The sequence below is a fragment of the Eriocheir sinensis genome, chromosome 8 (assembly GCF_024679095.1).
Source record: "Eriocheir sinensis breed Jianghai 21 chromosome 8, ASM2467909v1, whole genome shotgun sequence".
Taxonomy (NCBI): Eukaryota; Metazoa; Arthropoda; class Malacostraca; order Decapoda; family Varunidae; genus Eriocheir; species Eriocheir sinensis.
In genome coordinates, this window is record NC_066516.1 from 25,423,802 (window position 1) to 25,447,517 (window position 23,716).

A 23,716-nucleotide genomic window follows, 5' to 3' on the forward strand; every position below is an offset into this window, starting at 1 on the left:
TCACTGGCTGTAATTAACACGTAGCACCCTGCACCCCCCATTAAACATTACACCAGGTATGGTTAGGCACAAACGATACATGTAAACATTTGGGGCGCTTTGTCTGTGAAGGTTCCATTTTTTTTAGTATTCTAAAAATAATGAATTTAATGATATTCGATATTTTATGATATTCTAAATTACCCAGTGTAGCCTGCAATCTAAGAATTAGATTACCTGGTCTTTATGAAAACCTCAAGGGAAAGGTTGAGCCAGTCGACACACTTGTCGATTTGTGGCACGACGTTTAAGTGTGCGAGGCCTGATTCGTCTGTTAACCAAGCCACGAGTTCACTCTTGATGATCGATGCGCCGCCTCACATACTATACAGACACAAATATGAAGCCTGTTTGGGTGGGGTCTGAACCTCTCCACAGTGCTGCCGCACCCCTCCCCCCCAAATACGTCATTTTCTCATGTGTCATCTATTTACTATCTGAAATTTTGTACTAAATATTTAATATACATCAAATTAATTATTATTGTGCTATGAATGTGTTGCTTTTTAGAATAATAGCAATGAACTGTATAAATTCCATAACACGTGACATTGTTACTTTCCGACGTTGGCAGTGATCGAGGTCACCTTGTCACTTCCTTCCTCACCTCTGCGCAATGACAGCTACTCCAACGGCTGTCCTATTCCTCCCAAGGTAAGTTGTGGACTTCCCGAAGGGGCCCCGCCCCACCAGACTTTAATACTGAGTCTGGATATAATTACGCGCATTTCAGAACTCATCACATTACCATCACTTACTAAGACTGAGCGTATGTCAGCTGTATGAACAGGCTTAATATGCCTCCGGGGCTCAGTGCTTATCATGCTACGAATCCGCGGGCCTGGATTCGAATCCCTGTCCAGGCAGTAGGCGCACGACCCACCCAGCTGTTCATCCCCCCTCTCGGATTGGTCAATAAATGAGTGCCTGGAGAAGTCTGGGGAAGATAAACTGTGGTAACCCGGATGTCACACTGACCTTGTGTCCTGGTGTAACGGGTAAGCAGTATCACCCACCACAGGCTGAAGAACCAATGTGACGGAGATGAGCACCGAGGCCATGGGCAGCGTAGAGTATGCCCCTAATTTTGTTTTTCCTTAATCATTATCGTGCAGTGTTTGTACACACTCACGGTATCGTTCAACCCATGCAATACTTGATAAGGAATGATGCCTAAGTACAGGATCACTTCTCTAGTTCCAGATACTACTGTCATATAACACAAAATTATGTGGCATCTGGACAAAAAACAAGATTACAATCATTCTCAGGCAGATGAGATGACATTACGTGGAATGTGACAAACACTTATGAAAAATAATCACCCTGTCACGTTGAGATGTTTTATTTGTCACAGCAGCTATATATAGATTAAAATAAGAAAAAGTCACGAGTAACAATAAATTGGTCTAGACATTAACATAAGGAACACACCACTACCAATACATCAGTGCTTGTATCAGTGTGATGAATATGAACTAATCTGTCATTCATTTTATAAAGTGGTTTCAAATAAGTGTTTCGGTGATCTCAAAATGTTTCAGCAACGATTTACAAAATCATCAAAACTGCTTTGTTCGTCCTTATTTCGAAACAGATCCAACAGATGACTCATTGGCTTTAAAATAAAAAAAGATATGACAGCTGTAACTACATTATCGCCCCATTTCCCTGACGTCATTACCTTTATATTATCCCGGGTGGAAGGAGGGAGCGTCAGTACGTCTTTAGTCACTGGTGGGAGAGCGTCACCACAGCAAGGGGTGAGGAGAGGCCGAGTGAGAGCAGTGGGAGAACGAACACCTGTGACTGGCCAGATGTGTGTGTGTGTGTGTGTTCTCATTACTTCCAATCGAGGATTCTAGAGCTTTCTTTAGACTCGCTGTTTCCGCTTGTCAGTTGGTTAGTCTTCTCCTGTGGTTGTGTAGGCTGACCCGAGATTGCCTATATTTACCGATGTCTTTCTCTAATCGCCTATTTCTACAGCTGGCTATTTGTCTAGTTAATGGTTATACAGCCATGTCGGCGATAATTTACCGTCTGTCATTAGACACTCATCCAAATAATCTCTCTCTCTCTCTCTCTCTCTCTCTCTCTCTCTCTCTCTCTCTCTCTCTCTCTCTCTCTCTCTCTCTCTCTCTCAAACACACATGGCAGTGGTTCGAAAGAAATTTTGTATGGATTAAGGTCAGTTAGTGTGTGTGTGTGTGTGTGTGTGTGTGTGTGTGTGTGTGAGGCAGTCATGCACACCTGTTGACCTGACTCGCTGGCCTCATGCATACATACATACATACATACATACATACTTATACATAAATACTTATACACACACACACACACACACACACACACACACACGCACACACGGGGCTCATGGGGTGCGTGTATGAGCCGACGTGTTCTCCTCATTGTGACGTGAAAGGGTTTTGTCCTGATGCATGACGAAACGGGGAGGGGAGGGGACGGGGACGGGGGGAAGGGCACCGTCAACTGCATAATGTTCATACGTTGTTTCTCTCGGTACAGCATTTGCACACCCAGCTTCCTCAGGTATGGGTTTCCTCTAGATATCAACAATTTTATTCGCGAAGTTTTTTGGTGTGTGTGTATGTATGTGTGTGTGTGTGTGTGTGTGTGTTTCTGATTAGATTAATTCCCCTTTATTTTCATGGTAAGTTCTCATCAGCCTCTGCACTCAACCATCATAATATTCAGTAATCCACTCCCTCTCTTAACAATCCTGATATCTTCACTTTTGCTTTTACGCTGACATGAGACAGATAAGTGGAGAACGTTGAGAAAGGTGTTTGAGTATGTAGTGGTCTAATAGCGGCCTTTATTTGTGTGCATTGCTAACTCTTTCTCTTGTTTCAGATCGCCATGAAGTCGCTGCATCTGCTGTGTTTCCTGCTGCTGGTGGGTGAGTACTCCTGGGGCCGCGGGGTGTGTCAAGAGAGGGGCGACGCGGGGCAAGGGAGCAGGCAAAAAAACTGATGCATGTCTGTATTTCATCTTCATTGAGTATGACTGACATCTTTTAACTCTCATGGTATTTGATTTAGTGAGATTTTTCATTTGGTAAAGTATGCATATGTGTACATACAATTTGCCTAGAATAACAAATTATTAAATCCCTTTTTATTTTCAATGTGGACCTGCTCTTATCATTAGAAAGTTTATAACTGGGATGTTTAAGTCAATGAAAACGAATTAATATTAAAGATGTTATGTGTACTCAAACGAAAGTCGATTTTATGTAATATTTAATTCCCAAGGGTCGATTACCTGAGTGATTAGTTCTTGGGAGGGTGGTCATAGCCCCTTGTGTTACCCGCATATATGAATCTGCAGTAGATAATATTTTTAACATTACAAACTTCAGACTACTGCGTGGGTGGAGGGGAAGAGACGGTTATAATTATGGTCGGTATTATAAGACACTTTCAGTTCTCACATCAGCTATTTCTAAAGGTCTAAGAGGGGATCAATCGGGTTCTAATGGGTGTTTCTTTAGGTTCACGGCACAGAAGAAGGGTCAATCTACCACCAGGGCCATAAAACTACTCTTGGAAATGCCCTAACTCCTACGAAAAGCCTTGTCAAATAGTGAACTTGGGCGAGGAAATGTTTAGTAATACGGCCCAGTATTTTCATAGGGTGCCATATTTTCCTAGGCCCATGGTGCGTCGTATTCCTAAACGTATCGGGCTCTCATTACAACTATTTTCCAAGGCCACAAAGAAGATTACTCGTTTTTTCATGGGTGATTTATCCGTTCAAACTTGTGTAAAAATCACTGTGATCACAAAACAGTCCATGAAAATCCCAGGAACAAGAGACTTTTCAAATAGGCGAACTGAGGTGATGATACGTTTTAGATTATGGGCTCATATTCCCTCTCCGATCGGGACGAATCCTTAGGTAAGGTAAGGGACGCCTCGAAATATGTCAGAGAAAATGGGGAAACTCATACGGTGACTATAGTATTATGCTAGATGCAGATCGTTGCCCTGGTTATAGTCCTCGGGTCCTTAAGTTTAAATTATCATTACGAACACTTTTGCAATATTATAAAAATCTCATTTCACATGCGTGTCATGATTCGTGCTTAACGGCAATTGGTGTGTGTGTGTGTGTGTGTGTGTGTGTGTGTGTGTGTGTGTGTGTGTGTGTGTGTGTGTGTGTGTGTGTGTGTGTGTGTTAGACGCAAATATTTGTCGTGAAAAAGTTTTTGGAACTTTATCATTATGAATACTCGCACCTGTATAAACATCTTATGTGTGTGTGTGTGTGTGTGTGTGTGTGTGTGTGTGTGTGTGTGTGTGTGTGTGTGTGTTTCTTGGTTGATTGCAGTGTCAACTTCATTATTTTATAGAAGAGGCTAAGGAAGGTCATTCATGGTGCAAGGGGGAGTTGAGATTGTACCATGAATGTGAAAGAAAAAAGTATTATTGCCACATTAATTAGAGGCAGATAGGGAGGGGTGGCTTAGGGAATATTTGTTGAACTTGTCGGAGAAAAAAATATATAAGCGAAACCTCTTAAAAGAAATGAGTGTACATAAATGTGTCTGGCTCCTAAGTGCTACATACTGAACACGAACCCTTTCCCTCCTCTCTGCTCCGCCACGCCGTCAGGCTGGGCCACATGCCTATGCAACCTGGAAGAGGGGAAGAGATATCGCTCGGTGACCTGCCCGATAAACCGCTTATTCCGGCCCCTGTGTGGTAGCGACGGCTGCTCCTACATCAACGACGACGCCCTGGCCTGTGCTCGAAAGGATAACCCACGTGAGGCGCCTACATTTATCCCTTCTTTCGGCACAATTTTGTTCTGCCTAAGTCATGCCATTCTCCCTACCCTTGCCCTGGCCACCACCTTGTTCCGCCTTCCTTCCTTTGTCCTGGCTTGTGCTAAGAACCCACTTGAGGCGCTTACCTTTTTCACCTCTTACGCCACCTCTTGTTCCGTCTCTGCCATGCCATTCTCCCTTCCCTTGCCATGGCTTGAGCTCAGAAGAACCAGCATGAGACACCTGCCTTTTCCATCTCTCGCATGCTCCTCCTCAGCCATGTCATTCTTCTTTCCCTTGTCCTCTTTGCCAGCATCTGAAGGAAAAACTTGTATATATTGGAAAATTCTGTCAGTTTCTTTGATTATTGCCTTCCCTCGTCTCCTCTCCATACTAGCTCGTGAAGGAAACTACCCCAGATCAGTTATTAATCTCCTCTTCCTCCTCCCTCTTCGACCAGCTCATGAAGGAAATTCGAACAGATACTGAAAAAGTGCTCCAGATTCTTGTTTATCTTCCTCCTTTTCTCCCTTTCCGGCCAGCGTTTAAAAGAAAGACGTGGAGATAGAAAAAAATCTCCAAATTCCGTATTTTTCCCTTCCTCCCTTCACGCCCGTAGCGGCTAGCCTGTGGAGGAAAAGCATAAATATATCGGAGCACAAAACTCAAGATTCCCTACTTCTTGCTTCTGTGTATTTATTTCATCGTTACTAACTTTTTTGGCTGTTATCATTCCGTCTTGCATGTTACATACTTTCCTTTATTTTTATCTATTTTCTTTTTTTGTTTGTTTTTGTGGCAGTCATTACTTCTTCTGTTTTAGAATGTAATATTTTTCTCTTACTGTATACTTTGTGCACCTTTGCAATATTTTTAACTGCGTGGAAACCATTCATTAACTAAGCATGTTTTTTTTTTTTTTTTTACTATTGCACGTTATTATTTCATCCTTGTGTGCTCGTATCCAGCTTTACCAACTAAGGTGGCAACGAGGACTATCTAAAGTGTAGTTTTTTTCTTGTCTGCTTCAATCGTCTTTACAAATTTGTGTGTTAATCGTGCCTTCATCTAGTGTGTAGTTATGTTTTTGCTGTAAACTTTTATGGGTCTTTACTAACCTGTTTGGCAGCCAACCATGACTTCATCCAATCAGTAGTTCTTTTTTTAATTTATACTGTTAGTGCTTCTATCTGGCTGCCACACCTTAATCCACTGAGTAGTTTCCATCTTGTGTAGTTCTCTGCATCTTAACTTCATCTTCTATGGAGGTAATTAACCTTTTACTTAATACTAGGCGAGTCCTTTCTAACGTAACCGGCATTCCAGAGCTGCGGTTTGCTTACGAGGGCGAATGCAGGGACGAGGCGGAGCAGGAGAGAGGCGCAAACAATGTGCTGCACTAAGAGATGGCACCATGCACCGGCACCCACACCCCCACTCGACGTAGTACTTGTAAGGACTTGTAGGATATGTTCGCCACTTCGAAGTGCATATCATTCCGATCAGCGCTCACAGTAGGAAAGTAGCTCCCCAGGAAAGTACTAAAGTTGTCGTAATTAAGAAAATCCGTATGGAATTTTCTCACCTCGGAGTCCAGTTTTTGTTTATTTTTTCCTATTGATGTGATTACTAATTGGAATGAAGAGTACGACTTGGAGAACATACCCTTCAGCCTCGCACACCAGATCACTACCACATAATATATATAATGGACGTCGACGAGGTTTTACTATAGGGAGAGTGAGTGCCAAGATCTTTGTGGGTATGAGTTGAATTGCGAAAGATGAAACAAACGGTTCTATTCGAATTAGAGGACGGTGGTGGGAAATATTGATATCGCAGCAAATCCATAATTAAAATAACTGTAACAGGAGGGATAATCTTTAATAACAGCTCACCACCGATGATAATATAGTAGCCAGCGCCGAGAAGATTGAAAAAGTTGACAATGAGAACGACAAGAAAAGCTCAATAACAAAAATAAAATGATGTACAATTAACGATGACACACACACGCACACACGCGCACACGCACACAGACACGCACACGAGAATGAACCCAAGAAGACCGTGAACATTCAGGGTTTTGTCGGAGGCTGAAAACTGCAACTGGGGAAAAAATCTTTAGTTGAACATGTATCTTCGTAGCCGCCCGCCCGTAATCTTGTCGACTACATGTTATTCACGAATGAGTGCCTTTACGAATCCACTGAGCACAAGGGAAACGCACGATTGTTCGAAGTATTCCGAGTATATTATTTTCATGGTTGTGGAATGCCGGTTGAAGGACAATAAAGGGAAACTGTTATGCTGCAGAAGCTACTTTTTAATGGCTTACCTTTTGTTTGATTGTTACCTGCAGGTACGCAGATAATTTGATACGTAATATTTTGTTAAGTGCGGAGTGTAATTTGGCGGGCATTATAAGGAAATTAATGTGCAAGAGACGGCCAGTGTTTCTATTTGACCCACCATTACTAGTGTTTTTTTGCTAGTAACATTTTAATGGGTACGAAATGTTTGTTGATGGGCAGTAAAGGGAGATTAATGTGATGATCTCATCTATCAACTTACCTTTGAAAATTTATCCTTCTTATAAAAGTCTTTTCTTAGCTTTTTATGGGTATTGAACGTTGCTTGAGCGGCAGTTAAGAGGATGTTAGTATGCTGGATGCTTTAATATATAGTACTGGACTTACTGGTGGTAAAGGAAGATTAATATGCTGAATAATAACGAGTATATTTCCTTGTTGATTACCTTGGCTTTGGACGTTGCTGCTTCGCAATAAAATCTTTTGTTATTACTTTTTATTATGGGTACTCGTGGTGCGCAGTGAAGGAAAATGACATGGTGGATAATAAATAACTCTTGCTTCTTTCATATTATGTTCGTGCATTTGCTCTTAGGATTAAAATCATTAGTCAGTCTTTTTTATGAGTCCTGAGTGGCGTGTGAAGGGCGGTGGGGGAATTAATGTACTGCGTAAAATGTTTTCATTTCTTTTACCGACCTTTGCACATGTGTTCTTAACATTAATTCCTTCGTTATTACAAAAAGTTAAATTATTTGTTATTGTGGATAAGGGATGTCGTTTGGAGGACAGCATAACTTATTTTTACATCTAAAGAAGCTCATTTATTCTTTCTTTCAAGCTCAAGTTCACATGTTTGCTCATCGTTTGAGATTTTACATTACGAAGAATTAGGTGATTTATTTTTGTGGGGAGGTAAATTAATAACGTTGTTTATTTTTCTTCCCTGTAAGCCTTCGTCACTGGAGGATAAAACGGTTGGAGAAAATATTTATCTTTTTTCCTCTAACGGTACTCAAATCGACGTTTTTGTCTTGAATCTTTTACTTTTTTTGTTTTGTTTATCATCGTTGTTTGTCTCCTAGCACACGTCCAAGGTTGTGATGTCAATCGTCTAACTGTATTATGCTTGGTAGCCTTCTCCCTCTTTCTTTTGTTCGTCATCTTCGCCTTCGTCGGTTTCTTTTTTTCCCGTTTTTTTCTTTTTTTCTGTTTAAATTTCTTCGTTATTGCCGCACATATTCTTCTACTTCTTTCTATTCTTCTTCCCTCCTTTTTTTTCCTTCTCCGCATCAGCCTTGCCAAAATCTTACAAGGTCGGGATCCTTACATACGCCTCTTCTTGTTATTGCTCAAACATATCACACTTACGAGCCTCATCCCGCACTGTACCCGTGAGGCGCCAGTCTGCTGTACCACGCCATTGATTATTAGCACATTTATTACTGACTCACAGAAGAAAAAAAGGAGAATAAAGGTGAAGCTGGAGAGTTATTGCATAATGGTGCGTTGTGGTGTGAGTTAGATTTTAAGAAATTTATTAGACACCCGAAAACAATGATCATAATTAGTTACTGAGATGCCTTGATCCTCTCCCCCACGGCCCCTACTACAGGAGCTTAAGTCGAAGAAATAGTGTAGAAGTAAGGCAACACCAGAACTTTTATTTATTCTATTTTTATTTTTTGTTTTATGAGCATTTCTTATTTCTGAATGGGGCCGAAGAAACTTATTGCCCTTTAATGTCTCAAAAACTCAACTTGTTAACTCGACACAATCTTCCAAACAATTATCCACTACTCTTCGATAACACTTAGCTGTCCCCTTCATCTACATTAAACATTCTAGGCATATCCTAACTCAAAATCCTAACTGTAAACTTTATATTTCTTCTTTTGTTAAATCAGCTTCCTCGAGATTAGGCGTTCTGTATCGTCTCCACCAGTTTCCCCTCTCAGATGCTGTCCACGTATAAGGGCCTTGTCCACCCTCATATGTAGTATGCATCTCATGTGTGGCTGGGCTACACACGCACACGCGCGCGCGCACACACACACACACACACACACACACACACACACACACACACACACACACACACACACACACACACCTTTTGGATAGAGTACAGTCGAAAACTTTTCGTCTCACCAAGCCCTTTCCTTTTACTGACAGTCTTCTACCTCTCAAGTCCCGCAGCAATGTTGCCTCTCTTTCTACCTTTTATCGATATTTTTTTATGCTGACTACTCTTCTGAATTTCCTAACTACATACGTCCACCCTCCCGCAGTAACGATGCACATGACTTTCTATTTCTGCTCATCCCTGAATTATCCAAATCCCTTATGCAAGATCAGCATCCTTCTTTCATCTCGTTCTGTGGTAAACTCGAACAGCCTTCTTTTGTCTGTATTTCCTCCTGCCTATGACTTGGAACCCTTCAAGAAGGGAGTATCAAGCCATCTCTCCTTCCGAAATTAACCATTTCTTCTGGTCACTCAGTTCTGTTTTCTTTTGCTGGAGCGGCGCTTAAAGGGATTTTTTTTATACAGTGTTTAGTCCTTTTTTACCCTTGAGCTGCTTCCGTTACTGTAAAAATGTGCAGCATATACCACTTCTCACAAGGGGGCAGCACCGTGGTAACGCTCACGAGCCGCCACCATACTCACCACACCTCGGCCACCTGCACGTGCACACCTGTGAGTCCCACCACCCACCTGCACCGCCACCACCAATCAGACACGCCAGTCCTTGTCGACACACCGGCTTTGTCTGCGTCAGCCGGTGGGGTCGGTCTGTCGACACCCTCTTCATGGGCCGTCCCCCGACAAAGACTCACGGCCCCTCAGCGAGGGATCATAATACTTAAAAACATCACCAACAACCACCAACAACAACACTGCCACCATCACCACTACTTCTGCGGATGCAAATACTTCCCTAACTCTCTTTCTTCCCTTCACACACACACACACACACACACACACCTATATGTGTGTGTGTGTGTATATATATATATATATATATATATATATATATATATATATATATATATATATATATATATATATATATATATATATATATATATATATATATATATATATATATATATATCTATATAAAAATATATATATATATATATATATATATATATTTTTTTTTTTTTTACATTGTTGCCTATTGCGCCGGTAGGCATCTTCCCGGTGGGGCCTGATGGTCGGCCCAAGGCTTCTTCCAGGTGGGGCTTGATGGTCGGCCCAGCCCGTTCTGGCGCAGGCAGTGTTTATAGTGGCGCCATCTTGCATACATACATTATATATATATATATATATATATATATATATATATATATATATATTTATATATATATATATATATATATATATATATATATATATATATATATATATATATATATATATATATATATATATATATATATATATATATATATATATATATATATATATATATATATATATATATATATATATATATATATATATATATATATATATATATATATATATATATATATATATATATAAGGCTGTGTCTCGGGAGCGTTATGGTCATTACAGGGAAAGGAAACTCAGAATACAGTATATCAATTTCATATTTAGGACGGACTGTAACAAACTGCATATTGGAGGTTCACAAACCGACAAAAATATATATAAAAAAAGGCTTAGAAATAAGTTAGAAGAAAATGCCAAAATACGTGTTGTCATGTTGACACGGTCGAGTGGTGGCGAGGGAGGGAAGGAGGGGGATGGCATAGTTTTAGAGCAGGAGAGGAGGGGGTGGGGGGGGGAGGAAGGAAAGGCGCTTTGGAATGGTGGAGGGAATGTTGTTGCTGCACAACTGTTCGCCTTGACTGTAGGACGGAACGAAGGGCGGTGAGAGAGAGCATGGACAGACAGCAAGGTGGCGGAAGTCTCAACAGATTCAGGAAACGCTTTCTAGAGTTCTTATTGAAGGAAAAGAATCTCTCCTGAAAACTCATGTCTGGTAGATCAGCCCAACCAGACTGGAGGCCGGTCTGCTGGACTGAGCTGGGCTGAGTTAGGACGTTAAGGCTTCTCCGGCCAGGCTTGGCGGGAGTGGGACCGGCCCGAGGCTCCCTCGCGCTACCTACAGTGAGATCATGGTGGCCGGCTGGCGTGCAGGGCCGCGGGGCTGAGGCTGCGACTACAGCAGGCAGGGAAGGCGGCGGCGGCGGCGGCGGCAGTGATAAACGACCAAGAGTGAGGAGGAGCCAAGTTCTGAGTAGGGAGGAGCTTGGCTTTTCGTGACCTGAAAAGTTTCAGTTTCTGGCGAAATTTCAGGGACTTGAGTGTTGAAGTGAGCCAGAGGAAGGCGAGTGGCAGGTGGTGGCCGGCAGGTGAGGCGCCTCACCTGTAGGCCGAGCGGTGCAGACGCCAGCTGAGGCACGGCTAAAGCACCTGAACACCGCGGGTCTCACATTCATTAATTAATGTCCTTTCACTAGAAAAAATACGACCAATGTGGCCTAAACAGTAGGACCTTTAAGGTGACCAATGTGGCCTAAAGTGACCGTTGCCCTCGCTTAGTGTGGCTGGGAAAGCAAACCCTAAACACGCGGCACAATTTTATAGACGGAGTTGTCGCGTGTCACGTGCTGCAAGAGGCGGTGACCCCCGACGCGGCGGCCTCTGCCTCCCACCTGTCCTTCCTGCGGCTTCCCGCTCGCCGGCTATAGCTCCTCCTTGGGCGGGGTGAGGCGGCCCGGCATGAGGGTGACCACGCTTGAGGAGGAGGTGGCTGCTACTTCTTCCTTGGAGGTTGGTTTGGAGGCTGGGTCGGGATCCACCAATGAGATCCTCGACTTGACTCTGCAGAGAAATAATCCTGTTAGAGAAAATTTAACCAGAGTGAAGCACGATAGCAACACAGCAGCGGCCCTTCACTGCCTGGGTCGTGTTAGGCACCGCCGCAGGAGTGTGTGGCCGCAGCACTGCCTCAGCTCCCCTATCAGAGTATCGAACAACATATATAAACATGAATATAAAGAGCAAATCGGCATCGAGAGTTTGTCTTAATAAACATCGTAAAACGTAAGAACCATTCAGTATGAAAAAAAAAAAAATTGGCTGCCACATCGGCAACGATAACGGAACATCAGAACAAAGGGTAGACACTAATTTATAATGGAATCTTTGTACTCCTTGACTGCACCTTTACTCTCCCTACCCCTTCCCCTCTTTCAGCCCTTACCCGACGAGAGAGGCGTTGACGGTGACCTGGTCGTGGCATCGGAGGTCGAAGGCCAGGTCGCCGGGAAAGATCAGGTCATCGTCATGCTGCACCACCACTGTGTTGACATAGGCGCCCAGCTGGCTGTCCTGCGGGGCGATAGAGGGCGAGGGTGAGCTTGGAGGAAGGAAACAAAGGCGGCTGGCTGGAGATCCATGACCGCCAGGGGTATACGGTTTTCACATCAGTCTCTACCCTCCCTCCCTCCCTCCCTCCCTCCTTTTTTTGTTGCTCTCTCTCTCTCTCTCTCTCTCTCTCTCTCTCTCTCTCTCTCTCTCTCACTGACACACACACACACACACACACACACACACACACACACACACTCACGTATTTAGTGGCGCAGTCCTTGTAAGAGAACTTGAGAGCAAACTCTTTGCCCCCAGAGGCGTCGAGGAAGCAGGGGCCGCGGCGGGTGTGGAAGCTCCCCCTGGTGTACACGACGCCCTCGAAGTCCTCCTCCAGGCGGATCACGAAGGCCATGGTCTCGTCCTCGCAGTCCAGCACGACACGCGAGTACCCGGCGTCACGCACTCCGATCCTCACATGGTTGCCCAGGTCCTCTTTCCACTCAGCTGCGGGACAACGAAAAAACAGGAACGTCAGACAAAGATGAGAGTGACTTCAAGCTCGTATTTTAGACTAAAGATGCGGAAGGAGGAAGGAAAAAAGGAAGAGGCGATGCATTTGCCATGAGAAAAATCCTGCTCTATATCCGTATTTCAGAATAGAGAGGCAAAAAAAGGAAGAGAGAAAGGAAAAATGAAGAGGCGATACATTTGTCACGCTAAAAATCCCGCTTTATCTCCGATTAAAGATGCAGAAGAAGAAGGAAAGAAAGAACGCGTTGCTATTGCCACTTAAAAACGCCGCCCAAACATCCCTGACCCATTTTGACCCTTTAGCGGTATTGGTGGTGCAAGAAAACTTTTAAGAGCACTAAAAACTGCGTCAAAGACTATGATTTACGGCCACCTTTAGCAGGTGCCGCCATAACCCCCATTCAGTCCTTGTATTCTCCCCTTAAGCGGTACCTTGCAGGCCCCAGGAGGTAAGGAGAGAAGGAAGCAATACCCAGAAAAGGTTCTTAGTGGCCAGTGTACCGTAAGTGCTCGGGTGGCACCACTCCTGACCAGCCTTGACGCCGCCGCCTTGTTCGCCTTGTGCTCAAAATCGGAAATTCAGGAAATATCTATTGAACTACGGAGTGAGGCCAGGCCAGGAATGCCAGGCGGCCCATGCAGCGCTGGGCACCTGGCGCCTCGTTGGTGTGCAGGTGAACAGAGTCTCACAGCCACCCGTCGCGAGGCACAAGGTCGGGCGTTTCTCCATTCAAAGAGTTCAGAGAGAGTTCAATGAGGGAAAAAAAACTCGAAATAGTCATGGTCGGTGTGTGGCGGAGATGATGCATCGCGGCGGGAGAGTAACGCGGAGAATAATAAATAACTACTACGTCCTTGCTGCTGTTGTGTATTGGTGTGTACGTGTTTATTTATTTATTTTCTCAGGAGACCGTCCAAGGGCAAAATCAAATGGTAAAGGAAACATCTGCTCCATAAAAAAAAAAGCTGAAGGACATTGACCAAATCTAGTTCCGGAGGTTCGAGCATCTATTATTACTATTACTATTATTATTATTATTATTATTATTATTATTATCATCATCATTGTTACTACTTCCACTACTACTACTACTACTACTACTACTACTGTTATCGTACACACCAATACCAGCAAAGTTAGTATTGCGTCAGTGCCCGCCAGCCTGCCCCAAATCTATTTCTCCCTCAGGGCCGCGCATGGGTGAGTGGGCATAACGGAAAGCCGAGATATGAGAACCCAACGGGAGGAAGTCTCACCGCGGCGCACTCAGGGCTGCTTCGTGGCGCCAACCCGACACCCGCGGCCTTGCTGAGCGCTCACGAGAAGGCTGCGCAACCATTTAACACAGCGGGAGGAAAGTTGTTTGCAAGGCTCACTCTGTTTTACCTGTCATCCGGGAGTGATGATGGGGTTAGGAGAAGGAGAAAAATTAAGACGAAATTGATTCAAATGGTTCGTTTTCTCTTGCTTCTCATTCCTTTATGCGATTATAAATGATGACAGTGCTAACGAGAACACTACGGATCATATTCTTAAAACATTTCGGGGCCCTAGCACACACATTGAACAAGTCTTTCGTAGGAGTTGTGGGCATTTTCAGGAGTAGCTTTATGACCCTGGTGGTAGTTTGACAAAGCCTCTGTACCGTGAACGTGAAAAAAATACTCATGAGAATGCGTTTAATCTTCTCGTCGGTCTTTGGAAATAGTTGATGTAAGAGGTGGGTGCGTTTAAGAATACCAACTTACATCATCATTTCTACTTGGGGATGTCCAGTGAAAGAGGATTTTATAGACAAGGTATATTTTCATCTTGCTCCCCATCCTTTTATAGGGTTCAAAGGGATAATATTGCTTACGACAACACCACATCACTACTTTTACTCGAGGTTTTCCGTTGAGAGAGGAATTCATTGACAAGGTATATTTTCACCTTCCTCTTCCTCCTTCTATGGAGTTAAAAAATGTTGACGGTGCATTTTCTGGAGGTTCAAGACACACTGGCCGAGCAGCATCGTGTTAGTGGCACCCGCCTCGCCTGGGGGTGGTGAGTCTGGTGGCTGGGTGTGTGCAAGCGAGTAAGGCTGCCGTAAAGGTGAACAGACTAGGTGTGGGAGGGGCCCATGCTCACCTCTACGTGGAAAAAATGTGAGCAGGCGTAATGGTATATGACATTGGGGACGATCTTGCGATGATGACAGTAGTAGTAGAGTAGTAGTAGTAGTAGTAGTAGTAGTAGTAGAAGTAGTAGTAGTAGTAGTAGTAGTAGTAGTAGTATAGTAGTGGTGGTGGTGGTGGCGATGGTGGTGTTAGTGGAAATAGTAAAATTATTATTATTATTATTATTATTAGTAGTAGTAGTAGTAGTAGTGTAAAGGTGTCACATATAACAATTCCATCACTTGGGGGCGGCTGCTTGTCGTGAACGTAAGCCATCCTTTTGCCTAAGGTGGGGCGCGCTCAGGTGACCTCGGCGGCTGGTCACCTGAAGGGACGGAAAGGCTAAATATACACAACAATGGTGACCGTAAGAACCTGTCACTTCCTTGTGTGTGTGTGTGTGTGTGTGTGTGTGTGTGTGAGTGTTTACTGTATAGGAGACTGGTCAAGGGCAAAGCGAGACAAAAAAAAAAAAATCCCGCAACTGGCCACTTCGCAGAAATAAGAGAAAGAGAAAGGAGACAGGAAGCAGCTTTAAAACCATATGTATGATGTAAAAAAGTGAGCAGGGAGAGGCGTCCTGATTATCTGTTGTATTACGGAATTAGACTCACTATGAACGATCTTGAGTATAAAATATTCTGCCACCCCCCTCTTCTCCTACTCTTCCACCTCCTCCTCCTCCTCTTCTTCAATCCACTTTCTCCTTCGGGTGAAAAGTCGTTGGTAGTGAGGTAATAAAGCTATACTTATGAGAGAGAGAGAGAGAGAGAGAGAGAGAGAGAGAGAGAGAGAGAGAGAGAGAGAGAGATAAATGTGTGTGTGTGTGTGTGGTGTGGGGGGGCATGTAAGGTGGACGCCCTCAGAGTGACCTGACCCACACCTTCACTCATTATGACTCACTGATGAAAGCTAGCCGCCGCAGGTCAGGTCTTGTGGGGTGCTGGCGGGGGGAAGGGGGGGCCACGGGGGTGAGGGAGGCAGCGGTAGGGGTCCACGGGTAGGGGTACAGGGGAGGGTACGGGGGTGAAGGAGCAGGGGCACAGGGACACTAATATTCTCGTTTTGTTGGGCTGTTTTGTTGGTGTTGTCATTATTATTATTATTATTATTATTATTATTGTGTAGACATTATGACAAGTGATGAAAGGTGGTGAAGGAAACACGGGTTAGGGAACGAGTGTTTACTCCTGACTAGTTTCGCCTTAGTGAGGTTCTTCAGAGGAATGTTGTTGTTGTTGTTGTTGTCGTGTTCATCATCATCATCATCTTTTGACGAATGTTTCATCACCAGTGTCGGAACCCCATAATGCGACGTCGGAGCCACCTCGGCCACATAGGAGTTAAAACATTTCGGGACACGAACGAGACTTTTGTGCTTCAGCGAGACTTCCCACCACGACCTCATCTCATCGGGGGCAGCAATGACAATGTATTGCGTCACAGGTCTGTCATTAGCCCTGTGCCACTTCTCCACACCTGTCACTTGTCTCCCCCACGCAACCACTTGCATCCGCCTCCACTTGTCTTCCCCCTCTCCCGGAACGAACCACAATGAGAGTGAAAGTCGGGATAGAAATATTTATGAAAGGAAAAGTGAAGGTCAAATCTCGTACCCCTATCCCCATTTCCTCTTACCTCTTTTCACCACCTTTTCCTCCACGTCCTTCCTGTGCCCTTTTTTTCCCCGAGTTTAGGGTAGAGATATTTAGGATAAGTGAAGGTCAGCTTTCTTACCCCTATCCCTATTTCCTACTTCCCCCTCTTGACCACCATCTGTTCTTCTTCCTCCACGTCTTTCCTGTAACCCTCTACCCATTCTTTCCTCTGGTTCGGGATAGAGATATTTAGTAAAGGAAAAGTGAAGGTCAGCTCGTACCTCTTCCCCCATTTCCTCCTTCCCCTTTCACCACCTCTTCTCACGTCCTTCCTGTACTCTTTCTTTCCTGTGGCGTGTTGTCGTGTCAGCCTACCACCGCCACCACCGCCGCCACCCTCACCTTTCACCCCCGCGTGTTGTTTTCCCATCATTTTCCTCCCTAACATACTTTCTCCGGGTTTTTGTGGCGTTCCGTCGGTCCAACTTTCACTCTTCAGTTCCTCTTAGTCTCTGTCTGTCTGTCTGTGTCTGTTATTATGTCTTTCTGCGTGTCTTATTGTGTATGTTTGTGTCTGGGTATGTGAATGGCTGTCTCTATCTATTTGTGTGTTATTTGCGTGACTGTCTTTTCGATGTCTGCTTTTCTTTTCACGCATTCCGGTCAGTCAACACTTCTGCCTTCATCTGCCTGTTTCCATGTCTGTCTGCCCGTCCTTTTGTCTGTCTGTTAGTGCCGGTCTGTCTTCATCTGTCTGTCTGTCTCTCACTCGTCATTTCCGTATATGTTATTGTCTACTACATCACTTTCACGTTATAACAATTCCGCGCCTAACCATTTATCTCCCTCCCACAACTTTTTTTTTAATAATTCAGTCTCCGAGTTAATAAATAGCTTTCTTTTTTATTGTTACTCTATATATTATAAACACTACAAATGTCTTTTTAGCCATACTCAGTTCACACTCACTTCGTGTTGTCAATACTTTCCTTCCCGCGACTCTCTTGGTTCATAGAGTTCATTAGCTTTCCATTACTTTTTCAACACTGTATTTCCTTTCTTCATAACACTGTCATTATTACACCATCTGCTGTGGCTCTGTTCTATAATCTACACGTCATCCCCGTTTCCTTTTGCACACCTATCTCAACTCGTAGACTTCATTTGTTTTCGTTTCCTTATGAACGATGTATTCCCTTCAATTGCACCACTATGTCTTATCTACCACCATATGTACCGGTTCTCTTCCTTAACCTACTCGTCATCCCGTTTACCTTTCTCCCGCATACCTCTCTCGGCCCGTAGACTTCATTTGTTTTCGTTTCCTTAGACCGATGTATTCCCTTCAATTGCAACACTATGTCTTAACTACCACCATATGTACCGGTTCTCTTCCTTAACCTACTCGTGATCCCGTTTACCTCTCTCGGCCCGTAGACTTCATTTGTTTTCGTTTCTTTATAAACACTCTGCTGAGACATTAACTCCACGCAATCCTGCCTGCTTTTTCCTTTCTACCTCTTTTCTTCTACTCCATTCCTCACTTAGTAATTGCAGCGTCTTAGGATCTTCTCGTAGCATCCCAAGGTCAGTGTGTAAAGCCTCCCGCGGTGTGTGACATAAGTTCTCGGAAAGCGAGCGGCCGCGGGCACTGCAGACCGCTAGGGCGAGGAGGAAGAGGCGGCGGTAGAGCCCTTGAAATGCCGTGGAATGACCGTGAAGCTGGCCGAGAGAGAGAGAGAGAGAGAGAGAGAGAATTGCAAACTTCCTGTTCTTGTTTGCAGGAAGGATTTATTATGTTGAGGGACATCTTATACCTCATAACTCTCTCTCTCTCTCTCTCTCTCTCTCTCTCTCTCTCTCTCTCTCTCTCTCTCTCTCTCTCTCTCTCTCTCTCTCTCTCTCTCTCTCTCTCTCTCTCTCTCTCTCTCCTCCTTTCTCTTCTTTCCATGCAATTTCTCCTCTCAGTAATTCATTTTCCTTTTTTTCTCCTCCCCCGCATCCTCCTCCATTTCCTCCTTTCTCTTTCCACGATATTCATTCATCTCTTCCAACCCTCAAATCGGTGTCAAACGAGTAACTTAAATCACTTAAAATTACTTTATGGTATTGTCCTGCATGTTTAAATGAAAAGTCAGTTAGGTAAGGAGGAGGATTAACACAAAGAAGAGGAGGAGGAGGAGAAGGACCAGGAAAAAGAGGCGGGGGAGGGGAATGAAGAGGAGGAAGAAGAGGAGGAGGTGGTGAGGAGGGGAAAGATAAAGATAGTGATGACGGCAGTGCCCAGGAAAAATGCATACTCATTACGGGGGGGAGGGGGGAGAAGCTAGCAGGGAGAGGGGAGAAAGGGGAGAGGGGGAGAGGGAGGGGGGGGTAGAAAGAGCAGAGGGAGCAGGGCATCACTATCATCAACAGCAACAGCAGCATCACCCAACCGACGTTATGAAATGATAGGGAGAGCGAACGTATGCATGTAAAGCGTAAAAGGATAAATATGAAGAAGAGAGAATAATAAAAGCATGTGGAGGAGAAGAGGGAGAAGGAGAATGACGCGAAGGAGAGAGGCTGAGAGGCAGGACGTGAGGGTGGGGGGATGAGAGAGAGAGAGAGAGAGAGAGAGAGAGAGAGAGAGAGAGAGAGAGAATGGAAGGCACATCACAACATGGAATTATCTAACTAATGCAAAAAGTTGAAAAGCTAATCATTTCCTTAAACTAATGTCTTTCTGTACCATCCTAATGCAGCATCTTCCTCTGTCATCTCTGTCGTGAAGGTTAAATGAAGCTGGGAGGGAGGACGTGACGCTGGGAGATGAAGGGAGATGAAGGAACCGCATCATAACAGTAACGAAAAAAATAAAAGATGATCCTATTCAGTACAGCATCTTTTTTGTTTTTATACATTATATGAGAGCACAATGGCGAGGGATTTTTCTCACCATACTCTCGACTTTGCCCTTGGCCTGTCCCGCTCACCGTATAAATAAATGGGTAAAAAAATGAGTGAGTAAATATATAAACCAAAAAGGACGAGGGGATGAAGGTCAAGCAAGTGAGAAAGGGGAAAGGAGGGTATTTCAGGGCATAGGCAAGAGAAGATGGCGCCACTATAAACACTTGCCTGCGCCATGACGGGCTGGGGCCGAACACCATCCAGGCCCCTTAAGAGAGCCTACCGGCGCTATAGGTGTTCACGTAAAACAAAACAAAAAATAGTGATGATGATGAATATGTTGCTGTTATTTGCGAACCAACACTGTGTACTCCTCCTTACCTCACACACACACACACACACACACACACGCACACAATACACCGCGTCATGGTCCACGAAGGAAAAAAATATAAAGAGGAGAATCATCCACATTAATGTTAACAAAAAAAAAAAAAAAAAAACATTACGTGATCACTACTTGTACAGACTCACTTCCTCTCATTGTCCCTGCTTCTGTTTTGGTTGTTGTTGTTTATGTTGGCTTTGTTGTTGTTGTTGTTGTCGTCTGTTAGTTGGAGGAAGGGAAACAAGATGAAAAGATCTATGAAGAGAAGAAGGGAAGAAAATGGGAGGAGGATTGCTTATTCAGTTGCTTTTGCTGTTGTTGTTGTTGACTATGATGAGTCCTGTATATCTATATGGAGAAGGTGGAGCAAGGAATAGAGAACAGAAAGGAGAATAGAGAGAAAGATGAATGAGGGAAATAGTGTAGGAAGGGATGAAGGAAGAAGGACAATAAGGGAAACAGGAGAGAAAAAAGGAGAAATGGGAATAAAAAAGTAGGAAGGGAAGAGAAGGAAGACGTGGAGGTAGTGTGAGATACATGTAACATAATGAGAAATCAAGTATAAATGAATAACAAATAGTTGAGGAAAGAGGATGATTTTGGAAACAGGAGGAGGAGCTGCAGGAAGGAAGGAGGAGGAGGAGGAGGTGATGGAGGAGGAGCTTCTAACCTTGAACACGGGGCACCATGACATCCAACAGGTCCACAACATTACCCTGCCATTTTTTCCTTCCGCCTCCCTTCCCCTCTTCCGTCCCACCTTCCCCTCCTTATTTACTCGGCGGGTTCCTAGTTTCATAGTTTTTATTCAGACTGGTTAATATCACGTCGGCGGTGTTGGCAGGGTGTGTATCTTAACCTGTTTAACGTCCACTCATATTCCTAATCAAAGTCCCTCCCTCCCGTGTTCTTAGTTGTATGTGTCCAGGTGTTGGTTAATCGCGTGTCGGTAGTGGTTGCCGTGTGTGTATGTGTGTCTCATCATCCAAGTTTTTGTTTCTGTTCGCTCCTCCCAGTGTACGTTCCTTCTCTACCGCTTTTTACTGCCTATTGACTCTCCCTTCCTTACCTCATTCCTTCTTGCTGCCTATAGACGTTCCGTTCTTCCTTCTTTTCGTACGTTATCCTTCCTTGCTGTTCATACTATCTCCCTTCCTTCTTTTCGTACGCTATCCTTCCTTACTGTTCATACTATCTCTTCCTCCTTTTCCTATACCTTATCACCTCTTATTGTCCACAGACTCCCTACTTTTACTACCCTATTCCTTACTACTCTTCATAGGGTTTCCCATCCTTTCCGACCTTATACCTTTTTGTTGTTCACTGGAGAAATCAATCACAATTTCTCTAAATTTCTGATCGAAACTCAACCTTCCTTTATTCTCTTCTGAAAAGTTGCCAAACTCTTCGCTATCCCCTTCAGCGTCTACCCACATCTCCATTTATATCGCCTGTGCCAACGACAGACTCAACGTGTTAATGTTTGTTTACCTCCTGGGTATGTCTCTGTCCCGGTGTCGCAAACACAGGTCTACTCCCCTTTGGTGACGACGCAGCCGCCGCTCAGCTACGCGTGTATCGTGTGCGATGCGCCAGGCAACACACGTCATTTTATAGCCGGCACGCCTCCGCCTCCACGCTGGCTTGGGACTAACACAAGACACAGCACTGGTGATCTCAATGCCTCTTAGCACCGCTCTTGTTTTCACCAAATAGCATCGCCGTCAACACAAGCTATCGTTTCCTAGCACACAGGTGTCACACTCCACGTATACATTATATTTGTGTTGAAACAGCGTCTAATGAAGTTGACAAGAGGTTCAGTGGCTTACCTGCCGAGGTTGTTAGGGCGAGAAGACCAACCAGCACCGTCTTGATCCTCCAGGCGTCTACTTCGCCGAACATCTTGAAGGGCAACTGAAGGTCCCACGCCCGAGTGATCTGCTGCTGCTGCTGCCGCCGCTGCTTGGCTCTGCTGGTATTGCCAACAGCGACCGAGTGGCGTTGCACGGGAGGAACCGGACCGGCTGCCTCTCACTTCAGCCGGGTGGGAGTTAGGGTGACGTTTGGTTGCTGTATGAGGGAGGCGGGGAGTCCACTGGGGTCAGTACCTTCAATGGCTCGTTATAAATGGTTGTTTTAGCGGACTTGTATCGTGAGCCCGGCGAGCGCAGGGTGGCCGATGGGCCGCCGAGGGGTCCGGGAGGTGAGGTGATGATGTCAGTGATGGTCGGGTGATGTGAGCGGGTGAAGAAGAAAGGGAAGAAGGACGTGTTAGGTGCCCTCCAGAAGGATGGTGATCACTATCGTGGTGCCAGTGGCATCCAGGTTCTGCATGATGGTGTTGCTGGAGTGACGTCTGCCGCAGGGCTGACGTCTTCTGGGATGGGAAGGATGGACTCCTTTCTTGGCGTCACGGCCTGTGCACCGAGGAAGTCACCCTGGGCAGAAGGGCAGCAGATTGTAGCGGCAAGTCACCTGGGCAGGTGGCGGGCTGAGCGGAGCGACCACTACCTGTACGGTTGGCGGCGACAGCCAGACTGTTGGTGGAGGGAGGGACGCGCGCCGTTTTCTCTGGCGCTGCGGTTGGCTGGGCACGGCGTCTCCAGTGAGAGTGTTGCGGCCAGCCAGGACAGGAAGCACCTGCAACTTGTGCAACTCTCAGCACCAGCTTCACATCATTTCCGGCGGGGGAGTGTACGAGCGACGCCGTCTACACAGCACTCTCCGCCCGCTGCCGCCTCTCTCTCCTCCTCCCCAATAACTTCCTTGCAAAATTCAATCTGTGGCAGCTGGCGCCCCTCGGTCCCCTCCCACATCTTGCTGGCCAAGTGCCAAGCCCACCGCTACCCGGCCGCGGTCAAGAGGCCTCCCGGTGGTGGCTCCCTATGCGTCATGCCGGGTCACCTCAGCCTGGGGGCTACATCCCCTGACACTTCATATTCTGAGGGTGTCGGGCCTGTGCCTTTCCCTCCCCTCCAGCACCGCCTGAGAAGTGTTAGTGAAGCGGCGGCGTGGCGACGCGTTGCTCCTCCCCTCCACGATCAACCTTCCCTGTGCAGCCCCCTCCTCGTCTTCCAGGCCCCCTCCCCTCTCGCTCTCCCCTCTCCCACAGGACCAGTCACTCGGTCACTAACACAGCCGTCTCTCTCTCTCTCTCTCTCTCTCTCTCTCTCTCTCTCTCTCTCTCTCTCTCTCTCTCTCTCTCTCACACACACACATACACACACTCAGGGAAGGAGGCCAAACACTGTGTTGAGCAATGGAGAGCTTATCGCCGAGCCGCCGTCCATCCTCGTCGTCCTCCTTCCTTTTATTCTACACTAACAAACAAGCGTTCTCTTTCGTGCAGCCGCTCAGAGGTGAACGCACCTGCGATACCTTTTTTTCCAATGCAAGTGGCTGAGTCCCTTTGTTCCCTCATAAACAGGCGCGTGTTGCAGCCCCGCGCCGGCTCAGCCCTGCGTGTCGCGCTGGCCGAAAGCCGCCGTGCGCGCGTGAAAAGGTCTCAGAGCACTTCGTATTTACAGAATAAACTGTGCACCGCGACCCACGCGGCGAGTCCCGTACACAGAAGGTTAAATGACCCCGATACCTGGTGCCCGGGGCAGGGCCCGGGGTGTGGCAGACGCAGGGGAGGACGCGGAACTCA

At 45.5% G+C, this 23,716-nt stretch overlaps 1 protein-coding gene and 1 long non-coding RNA gene across 2 annotated transcripts; one reads left to right on the forward strand and one right to left on the reverse strand.

Moving 5' to 3' along the window:
• The first annotated feature begins 1,694 nt into the window (after window positions 1-1,694).
• Window positions 1,695-7,279, forward strand: LOC126995751 (uncharacterized). Its single transcript, XR_007750678.1, has 4 exons — window positions 1,695-1,802; window positions 2,914-2,959; window positions 4,677-4,829; window positions 6,158-7,279. It is a non-coding gene; the product is annotated as an uncharacterized LOC126995751 (long non-coding RNA).
• A 3,466-nt stretch (window positions 7,280-10,745) lies between these two features.
• LOC126995752 (uncharacterized) lies at window positions 10,746-22,602 on the reverse strand. The gene is made up of 4 exons (XM_050855631.1): window positions 21,897-22,602; window positions 12,755-12,999; window positions 12,386-12,513; window positions 10,746-12,003 (listed from the first exon to the last, which is right to left on the reverse strand). Exons 1-4 carry the CDS (start codon window positions 21,967-21,969, stop codon window positions 11,865-11,867), a joined length of 585 nt encoding a protein of 194 aa, XP_050711588.1. The 5' UTR covers window positions 21,970-22,602; the 3' UTR covers window positions 10,746-11,864.
• Window positions 22,603-23,716: the final 1,114 nt, after the last annotated feature.